This window comes from Lycium ferocissimum, unplaced genomic scaffold (genome assembly GCF_029784015.1).
Source record: "Lycium ferocissimum isolate CSIRO_LF1 unplaced genomic scaffold, AGI_CSIRO_Lferr_CH_V1 ctg8087, whole genome shotgun sequence".
Taxonomy (NCBI): Eukaryota; Viridiplantae; Streptophyta; class Magnoliopsida; order Solanales; family Solanaceae; genus Lycium; species Lycium ferocissimum.
Window position 1 is genome coordinate 14,228 of NW_026727085.1, and position 11,296 is coordinate 25,523.

The following is an 11,296-nucleotide window of genomic DNA, read 5'->3' on the forward strand; positions in this document are numbered from 1 at the left end:
TAAAGAATAAAGATATAAGTAGTTATTATTAATTTTCATTTTGATTCTTACTCAGTAAATGTAGAGAGATTAATGTGGTAAAAAAAAGTATTATTAAATTGAGATAAAATAATAAATTAGAAATTACTTATTTAGTTAATGTTTTTTAAGGGACTTGAAAAAGAAACATGACAAGTAAAATGAACTGGAGCGAGTATTAGATAATTAATACTCTCTCCGTTCCAAAATAAGTGTAGCTTTAGTTCTGTTCACGTCCATTAAAAAAATAAATAAATAAAAGGTAACTATAGTTTACTAAATTACGTCTATTTATTAAATGTTTTTTGAGAATTGAACACTAAATTCTCCAATTTAAGGGTATAGTAGGAAAAAAATACTAACTTTTGTCTCGAATTCCTAAAATAACTTTTATTTTGGGGCAACTATTTTTTTCTTAAATGACAATTATTTTGGGACGGATGGAGTATTTTATTACAGTGACACTATGTATCCCATTACTACTATACTATTTACATCTCACCCACTATATTATTTTACTTTTTTTTGCACTAACTATGCATTGGATTTTGGGGTAACTTTAATTGGCGAAAAGACCAAGAACATTGTTAAATGTGTACCTAGAAACAATCAAAAGAACTTTTGACCTCTAAATTCTAGGCTTATGTCTTCCAAATCCAAAGAATAGAACCATCCATCTAATTTTTATTTTTCTCTCTCTATAATATTATCTCCCGTAATCTACGCAATTTTAAGGTACTTTTCTTTATTTATTTATTTTTCAGTTTATTTTACACTCTTTTTTATTATCCTTCCACTGATGGTAGCTTCAATCGGTTGTAAATCTAATGACCTGAAATGGGTATTATCTAAATCGGTTGATGCATAGATTTTCACTATAAAGTTCTTTTTTTTTTTTGGGCTAAAAAATGCAATTTCTTGAATCTTTTTGTGTGAATAATCTTGAATTCTTGATCACTGTGATGTTCTTTAGCTGATCATTTTTTGTTTTGTTTTAATTTAACTGTTGGTATGGGGGATTCCTTTGCTTCTTATTAAAGAAATTAAGATGACAATAACCATATTCTTGTTTCTTTATTGGGTTTAACTGTGTTTTGAGTGCTGTTCTGTGAATGAATCCTTTGCTCCAAATTAGGATATCAATCCTAAACTATTTTGGAGTTGGTTATGTGAATTTTCTATATCAAGTTTGCTCCTTTTGATAATGTAGTCAATATTTTGAGATTCATCATAAATTAACTAGATTTACATTGACTCAATCTACTGTAGTTAGCAGTGTGAGATGCTAAGTTCACACAAGTGGATTTTAAAATAGGAATTAAGAAAATTCTTTTCTGTAATTCCCTGGAAATAATAGTGTCCATTTTATTTCCTGCATACTGTTTGGTGTTTTAAAAGTAAAATTTTGCAATTTTGTCGGGTTCTAGGCAGATGGATTATCCCAAAGAAGTTTTTTTTTTTTTTTTAATCAAATTTAATCTGATTTTTGCACGCTCATATATCGGATTTAATCTGAAAGCTTTTTCATTTCATATACTGGGGACCTCTGTAATTCATCCTTTCTCCTTAATTTTGCAAGAATTATGTGTCATTTGAGGTAGACCATCCATGTATATATACATATCAGTTCTTATATCATAGTTGTTCTTTACTTGTACAGGTGAAAAGCAGCAATTTTTTTTTTTACAATTTTTTTCTTAAGGTCTTTGGTCAGGAAGGGCATCAACTCATTCAGGGTTTCCTGAAGAGATAAGGTGCCCAATTGCAAATTCCGTAGTTCCTATTCTAACAAGACTTGGAGGATTGCCAATGAAAGGTTTTTGAGTTACGATATTTGATTGAAGAGAGCATCATGGGTGCACTTTGTTGCTGCTTGCGAGATGAATGCGAAGATTTTGCCAATCCAAACAGCTCAATATATAGGAACTGCATATGCCTTCGATCTTTTGTTCAAAACTTCTTGCACATGGTATGCATGTTTTTTCCCACTATTGTTCAGTACATCCAAATCATAGCTGATCTCACTTTTAGCTTTTCTTTGAATAGTCAAACTGTATGTCTCTTAATCTACTTAAGGGTGGTTCTAATTGAACTTGTCATATCGCTCTGCTATTTGAGCACATAACTAGTCAGTTTCTAGCAATATTTTTTATATTTGGCAGTCTACAATCAGAAACTCTCGCTTAGGTGCCTTGAGTAGACAGACTTAGGGTCATTTTCTTTGACTTCTTCTGAAACAGAACTGCGCTGAATTGTTACCTAAAGTTGGTCGCGGCTTGTTTGCAAAAACTCAGGCACAGGATAGCCAACAATTATGGTTAAATTACATAACTTCGGGAAGCCTTGTACACGAGACAACTTTATGATTTCTCTGTGACTGTTCATCAAAAGATCATACATTGAACATGAAGAATTAAATACTGCAAAATCATTTCAGTAGCTATTATTTGGACTTAAATATGTAAGCACATTATCTTAGAACAATAATCAACATCAAGACTGACTTCATTGCCATAGAATTTAGAGCACTCCATCTTTCTCGTGCAGTGTACATCTTTGTTTCATAGAGGAGAACAATATGCCATTACTTCATCCCCTCGAGGTACAACATCTTTGAGTTCTACAGCATCCCTTGATAACTCACTATCTGATATGTACCGCTCTCCTCCGAGACCACTTCCTTACGATGCTGATCCCAGATACTTCCGCTTGCAACGAGATGGACTAGTCTCAAGAAGGGAGAAAGGCTCAAGTCACTCGCATGAGGAAACTGAACCACTACGAAGAAGTGATATTGATGATGATGATTCCGAATCTCTGAGTATGGGTAATAAATGGAAGGAGAAGTCTGTGTGTGAAGAAGGATCAAAAGAATACAATTCCAAATCATTGAAACTCCCAACAGCTAAAACAACTACTGAATTTACTCAAATTTGTTATTCTTCAGAAGATGAAGATGTCTGCCCGACATGTCTTGAAGGTAGGTCATGCTTTAGGTGTTTTATGATCCATCTTATTGCACTTCATTACCGGGTGATGCATGCACTCCATCTGCTAAAATAACTGTGAGAACATTTTCTTTCTGGCCTGCAATAGGAAATATAGTACACTAGTTGCTCCTATGATTTATATGTCTACTAAGTACTAAAACAACTTGGTTTCCATTTTATATTTTAGTTCAATGTTTACCAAATTTCAGGAATATCTCGACTATTAATTTCATGATCTTGATGATACTCTGTCTTTCAGAATATACAGAAGAAAACCCAAAAATAATGACAAAATGCTCCCACCATTTCCACTTGGGTTGCATATATGAGTGGATGGAGAGAAGTGACAACTGTCCAGTATGCGGCAAGGTAATTGTGATGTCCTTTTACTCCTTTACATTATATGGATACTTAATAAATATTCTTGTTTGACTTTGTGTTTTCATGTCTTTATTTTTCTAGAGCAGTATCAACTGATGTGGTTAATGATCTACTGTGCTTTCACAAGCTGCAGAAAACCACTCAAAGTTGCATTCATAAATTTGACAAAATTACAGTAATGTGTACGATAATCAGTTTAAGTTGCTCTGCCTTTGATAATTGAAAGAAAGTAACTAAACGGAATTATTCTACTTGAGTTTTTTACAAGATCGTAGGGACTTGGTTACCATGTGAGAGAGCAAACTAAGAGAAGGATATATCGAGGACTTAAGGATATGTTGAATATGAGGCACGCATACTTATTGGTATTGGACACAATAAATACTTATCCTATATGACGCATGACGGTAAGGTGCAAAGTTCAAATTATTAGTTTGAAATGCACATTATATTAGTGATGAATAGTAGACAAAAGAATTCATGAATAACCTAGGGTTGAAAAAGATGAAAAATAAAATAAACCTAGAGAGAGAAAAGAGAACGGTGGCTTACAAGTCTTTGAAATAATCCCAGCACACCGTTCTCAGCAAATAAAACGTCTATATATAGTCTAGGGTAAAAACAAAAAATAAGGAAACCAAATCCTAGTCGAACCGGGAAAGCTGCGCAGAACCCCGCTTTCCTTCCGCATCGCGGAAGGATCGCGCACTGGTCTGCAGCTTCCCGCTTTCCTTCCGCGATGCGGAAGGATCGCGTGATAGTGCTGGGGCTGGTTTTTGTCCGCTTTCTTCACGCGATGCGGATGAAAAGCGGGCCTTCAGTTCAGTTTTTTTCTCTTTTTGTTCATCGCTTGTGGTCTTCGACTCGTCACCTCGTCTAATCGTCATAAGCTCCAAAATCACTCACTTTCAGCACAGTTTTCCATCGTTTGTCATCTTCGTACCTATACACATGAAATATGACGACATAAGTTCAACTACGACGATTGCATCATGAATTAAGCGATAAAAGTCATAAGAGTAGGATGTAAAATGACACAAAACATGATATTTGTGCCAAATATCAGTGATGGTGCATGAAAATATTAAAGTAATGATTAAAAGATAGTTTGATAGAGAAAACATCACATTAAAGTTTAAAAGTTCAATAGTTTAATGTCTGAATTAGTGAAAGTTGTAAATAAATGGAATGGTGTCAAACAATTTGTAACATCCCAAATATGAGAAGAGTGTAATATAAATTGGAGTAGAGGGACTATATGATATTTATCCAGTGCGAGACAATATCCAACTTTTCTAACACTCAAACTTAAGTACTCTGATAGGTGTCAAACGCAATGGAGGAAGCGCAGCGCTTGTAGCTATTTTAAGTTTTTCATAAATTTGGTTACCCTTATTTGCTTATGCATTTCGAATTTGTCACATTTGTTCTGTTCTATGATTATGGAATTTTATCAAGGCAGAAAATCATGTGTTGTAGATTTTACTTTACTGATTAGGCTTTTCCAGATCATTGAAGAACAATGCCACTAGAATGAGCAAGAAGGAAAAAAGATTAGAGAGGCGAAGTATCTATAGGTTTGGAGAATTAGTTTGATCAGATCTATTGTAGAAAATATAACGTTACAACTGTAATAAATACTTTTGGGGTTAAGCATTTCAGTTAAAAACAGTAGTATAAAAGATGAGAATATAAAAAGATGAAGACCGTCAAATCTGAAGGTGTTCTAGAAAATATTGGTACAATTGGCTAATATAGTTACTTCGTAGAATTGGTTTTGTATTAGAGATTTGTACGAGTGTACAAAAGTTTCTTAAAGGGCTTATAAAGGTGTTGGCTACTGCAACATTGCCTCAACGTTTAGGAGAGAGATGGTTAGATTCGCTTTCATGGCGTCAGGGTCAACTTTGGTAAGTTTGTTCTTTTACCTGAAAGTCTGATCTTCAATCCAGTGTGAACCAAGGTACGGGAGGGTGTTAGAGATATAAGATGTCCTATGTATAAGAGGTCAGCCATTATCCACCGTGTTTCAAACCATGCACCGCTCCGGTATTTCTTGGTTATAAAAGAAAGATGTCCAAAATGGCATCGAAAAGATTTTCAAAATTGTTCAATAATGGTTTTGGATTATTCCACTCACTGTCTAGGTTCTGGGTAAGAGTGGACACTGGCCTAATTGCCCGGTCCATTCAGGTTTATGCTTGGCTAGGAAAATTAGTCTATGCATGGTTTGTGCCCAACTATTTACCGGATTCTAGTCAAACTCGACTGATGCCTATGGGGTTAGGCTGGTCATTTTTGTAGAGTACTTTGGCTCACAAGCCTGTTCTCCGTTCATACAGAAATCTCCGTTCAGCTTCGCCGATACCACAGTTGACCGTGTTCTTGGGGAGCTTTTATGATGGGATTTAGAGTTACAGTGGGTTGGAATTTTTGAACTGTATTAATGTTATTAAATATGTTAAAATATGGCTCTGGCAGTATTTAGAACAAAGATTGTTGAACCTTGTTGATTCTGATTCCGTAGCATAATATCAGGCTTCAGCCTGATGGATAACAAACAACAAGGACGAAGAAGCCAAAGAAAGCCATTGTAGGTACTTGTAAGGAGATCATATGCATGGGCGGAAAAGTACAATTTGTTTACTAACATCCACCAATGATTACATGAAGCAACATAAAAGATATGCCTGGAGATCTTATAAAGTTTAGAGCAAAATATATCAATGTGACTTCCAACGGCTAAATACCTTAAACCTGCCAAGACTGCCTAAAATTTCCCTTCTACTTTCTGTTTATTGTTTGCTTCAACTTCAGAAAACATCTAAGAAATTATTTTTTTGGGGGGGTGTTGATTATGGTGAGGAGCAGAATATTTGAGAGCTTAGAAAGTTGTTCAATCTCTCTAAGAACCTCAGTTCTTGTTCAGTGTAGATTTTGATTTTTCAAAGTGTTGTTGAGTAAATTTCTTTACGTTCATATGCATATAGTACATTATAGTATATGATGGATAGTATTTTTTTCGATTTCAATGACCTCTTTGCTTTGTAGGTGATGGTATTCGATGAGTCACCATGATCTTTGCTCTCAAAAAGCTCCAGTCTTGAATGAAACCGGCAGGAGATAAGGGCAATAACTAATAAACCAGAAAAGCTAATGTAAAGTCATTGTGAATATCCGTCCAGCTAAATGTGTGACCATATATCAGTAAAAATGAAATTATTGTTCAATGTAACTCTTGTTTGGAACTTTCGAGTTCATATTGATCATTGATGCAACAGAAAGCAGTTTCAAACCACTTCATGTAATCTTGTTCTGATTTGATGAATGGCTTGTATAGCATATTGGTCTTACTTTCAAATTTGCCATATGAATGTTGGCACATTTATCTGTCAAATGGTGCATCACCATAACTTGAAGTAATAATCCTCTCTTTTCCTTGCTTCAATTGAACCCTTATACTTAAAATACAAGAAATTCATGTATACAAGTGCAAAGGCTAATAGAAAAGTAGTATATTTAGTAGTACCATATATAATACTCCAACAAATAAATTCTTATATAAAGGGCTCAAATTGGCCTTTTCCACGTATTTTAGCGGCCTAGCGTTGAGTTGTTGGGCGCATTCAATTGGAAAAAAAAAAAAATAGTTGTTAAAATACAAGCATCTACAGTTAGTTCATCAGACATTCTTCTCATCCTTCAAAACCTAGTCACTAGTTAAGATAGTGATTTTAAGAATGTATCGTTTACTTTGGGCCTTTGGCTCATATTATACTATGATGATGTATTTTTTCTCTCTTCTTTTTTCATCTAATTAACTTGGATTGCCTATATAGAAAATCAAAGATTATTTATGGATTTAGGAAGTAAATAAAAAACGAGAAAATTGCTTCCTAGTAAGTTGAACTCACAAAATTAAAATAAAAGATAGGGTAGAACAAATTACAGGGAAAACACATTAAAATGCTTTTGAAAAAGAGGGGGAAGAGGGGGGTCGGAAAAGAAACGTATATAAGTCATGTTAATCAATATTGTGTAGAGAATTATTGTTTTAAAAGGAGAAAAAATATGGATAGAACTGGTGAAATTGATAAAATGACTTGTTTGGCTAAAGTGCCGATAATTGTTAAAATGACTAAAATGCAAAAAGTTATAAATTTAAAAGAATCCTTATAAAGAAAAGGGAGAACGATAGGTACAGAGTAAAGAGGAAGTTAGAGATTTTATTTTAGGAAAGATATTTTCAGAATCATAAAACATATTAAGGATAAGATAGTTAAGAACTTGGTCAACCCATAAATGCTTAATGAGTTCTAGAATTTATATCTAATGGTTCAACTTTTAAGATTCTTTATACTCATTGTATTGTTGAAGTACGTTATGGGTTCAGATATAATGTTTTCTTATATGTTTGTAAATTTTTGCATACATATCTCTACATGCAAATTCCAAACTCGAATTACTGATTTAATAAGATAAGAGTGGTCCGTTAACTCGAATAAATACAGCTTCTGGCCAGAAGCCAACTAGGAAGAATTTTTTCACTTTGGTCATGAGAATTTTTACTCTTTTTCTGAACATTTTTTCACCTTTTTTTTTAATAAAAAAATTAGCGTTTGACCATAAAAATTATAAATACAACTTAAAGTTGTACTTGGAATCTGGAAAACATCAAAAACTTTGTTTCACTACTTGCACTTTCTATATTTCCCTAAAAATTTTTAGTTTTATAAATTTAACCCCATTAATATCAGCTAGGTAAATACCCAATTACATTGTATCTTGAATATTTCACCTAATTGAATATTTTTCAATTTGTTTCTTGTTTGGATTCAATATGTGACCTGATTTCTTGATATCTACGTATGGTTTCCTTTTGTTTCCCTACCCTTGTCTTGCTTTGCAACAATTATTGGTCTGCTTTTAATGTGTGTGTATCACCTCTACCTCCACATATGATGCTTTGAATTACGTTTCAGAGAAACAACATCTGAATGCCAAATATGAAACAGGGCAATTGACATTCTTTGGGAGTTGATCAGCTTGGAACAAATAATAAGCATTAAAGTTAATGAATGTAATTATATATATTGCATAAAATAATAAGAAGGATTAGAGTTAACGAATGTGGTTTGGATAGAGGAAGAAAAGCATAAGGATGGCAAATTCGGGTAAATATATATGTTAAGTTGGATAGTTTTGCTAATTTTTAGAAATTGAGGATATAAATCATGTGTTTTAAGAAAAATAACCAAAAATTATTTGCAAAAACTAGGGAAAGGGGTTCAAAACACACTCTAACTTTGGCCGAAATTGCTATAACACACTCCAACTTTGCGGGGGTCCTATGACCCCCCTGAACTATTTTTTTGTGTATTATTGAGGGTATTATCGGGTGACGTGGACAAGCAAAGTTGGAGTGTGTTAAAAGTACTTCTTTATTTTTAATCAGATATCTTGGATTCAAGCTCAGGCAATGGAGTCGAGTCGTCTTTAGCAGGGACGTTATACCCCAAAGTGAGACACGAAGTTTAGGAATGAAATATTACGGTCTAAAATAAGTTATAAATATTTATGTGGCTATAAGTCATCTCATTAAGGGTAAAATGAAAAATTTAAAGTTAAATTTACTATTAAATATATAAATGCACCATTCTTTTTTAGTGTCTAAAAAAAAAGAGTGACATATAAATTGAGACGAAGAAAGTATAAGGGTAAGGTGTGAGTCAAAAATTAATACATACATTAGTGGTGCAAACGCGAAGAACTCCATAATTTTGAGTGTTAATCTAATTTATCTGATGTTTACGAGATTCTGCAAGTAGTTTTGAGGATTTAAGAAGGATTAAACAGGTTTAACAAACTAGTGAGGATTGCTCAGCCCTAAAGCACTTTTTATAGTCACGTCGGCATGTCAGTTAGGAACAAATGTTGATCCTATGATGATGGAGATTGGGGGTTAATAAACTAATGGGTTGGGATTAGCTCCAGTATTTTATTGTCAAGTAAGTAATTTTCAATGCATTACTAGATGTTGGATACGTGTATGATACCGAATCAAAACATACCGAATCAATTAATGTTTTGATTCATTTTATACTAGGGAATATGCTCGCGCTTCGCGCGGTCATTAACTTACCGCAATAGTAGTGGTACTTATTTCATCCTTTTAAAATAGTTGATACTCGTAGCAAAGCAAAATAATTTGATAGAAGACAATACGGTAATGATTAAATTTTAAAAAATCTTATACATAAAAAAATATTCAGGCAATGAAAATTTGAAGAATACATGCAACTGCAATATAACAATATCCATCCCGGTGCACGGACACACGAATGTATATAGATCATTAAATATATTTACAACACAATAACAAAAGTTTTAAAAGGAAAAAAAAAAAAAAACGAAATGGTACATTTGTATGTATTTAAAGTACACAAGAGACCACTTTTTTCCTAGAATACATATGATCACTCTTTCCAAATAATAACAACCGAAGTGTTCACTCTTTCAAAATAATTAATAACCTAAGCGTTCATACGAACTTTGACAAAAAATAGGAGTGCATAATTAATTGATATTTTACACCATTTTTAAGTCAATAAAACTTCTTAGTACTATTGAAATGGAGGAAAGAAACGACCTCCTTCCAATAGAACAATCTGCATAAGGAAAATAATCAATAAAATTGTAACTCATTGTAAATCAAATTGCCAAGGAAACATATATCTTAACATGTTAAGACCAAAGGGACTACAATTACATGACACTGCAAATCATCATCAATAACTTGGTAATTACAGTAGTTTGTGATAGCCACCACCTATAACATTATATCATCTTCAATTTAAGCCGTCAAAAAAAGGCTCAAAGAAGTATTCTTTTAAAAAGAACGAAGCTAAAAATTCAAATTCAATAACTCTTACTAAGTAATTTCTATTAATCCTGGAAGTTCAGATCTTTCAATGAAATTCAAAAGCATTTGAAAAACATAATTCATTCATCCCTTTAGTCTTTAGGAATTCATATTCTTCACTTCACAATTCACAAACCCCTGAAAGTAATTCATACATGGAGAATAAAATTAATCGTTTGCAAGGAAACATGAAAATTGCAACACAGTGTACCATTTTTTGAAATGAATTTCCATTAATACTCTGGGGCTTAGAAGAGATGGTAGAGAATATCCAGAGAGAAGTATATCATTGTTTTTGAAATTACGATTCTATTTTTTCCTTATGTAAAGAAGATCGAAGCTGGCAACAAAATCATACTTATGTAAGACCATTGCAAACTCTCCTTTAAGAAAGTGATTATCTTTAAGGATTCTAAGGAATTAGTGAAAAGAACTTTAGCAATAATAAAGTGAGAATTCAACATGTGTTCTGTTTTTTTATTTTTTTTATTTTTTCACATTCGTCCTTTCTCAATTGGTGGAACAGTAGAAACATTATACTGTAAACACAAAGATGTATCTTTCAGTTTACCATCCAAAATGCTAAAAAGAGAAGAAGGTTAAAAGATATTTAGAAAACTTGCCTGAAAGGAAATGTGCCCTTATTTCTTATATGTCACTTATAAGATTTCTACAACTAACAAAAGGAAATGTGCCCTTGTTTCTTACGTCACTTATAAGATTTCTACAACTAACAAAAGGCGAGAAAGATTAAATTCCTCAATCAGTTGGCAGCAAGAGAATGCAGTCAGGTCTTTGATAACCATTTCAATGAAATGAGTGTTCTTCCCTAAAACAACCCTATCATTGCTAATTTGATTCATTAGATATTGATATCTAGGATAATTAAGACATGCTACTAATTTAAATTACTGTGAGCAGCTCAATCATTAAAATGTCATGCTTCCCAAAATATAACACATGATGGAATTTAAGAAAAAGGCTC

At 33.0% G+C, this 11,296-nt stretch overlaps 1 protein-coding gene across 2 annotated transcripts; it reads left to right on the forward strand.

The window, feature by feature from the left end:
- Positions 1-552: 552 nt before the first annotated feature.
- On the forward strand, positions 553-6,777 carry LOC132045819 (E3 ubiquitin-protein ligase At3g02290-like). 2 transcript variants are annotated; one of them, XM_059436398.1, is made up of 5 exons: positions 553-753; positions 1,835-1,987; positions 2,566-2,998; positions 3,268-3,377; positions 6,441-6,777. In XM_059436398.1, the coding sequence occupies exons 2-5, from the start codon at positions 1,871-1,873 to the stop codon at positions 6,465-6,467; spliced, it is 687 nt and encodes a 228-aa protein (XP_059292381.1). In that variant the 5' UTR covers positions 553-753; positions 1,835-1,870; the 3' UTR covers positions 6,468-6,777. The 2 variants fall into 2 exon arrangements, with proteins under 2 accessions (XP_059292381.1, XP_059292380.1); XM_059436397.1 differs by having other exon boundaries at positions 554-753; positions 1,679-1,987.
- The last annotated feature ends 4,519 nt before the right edge of the window (positions 6,778-11,296 follow it).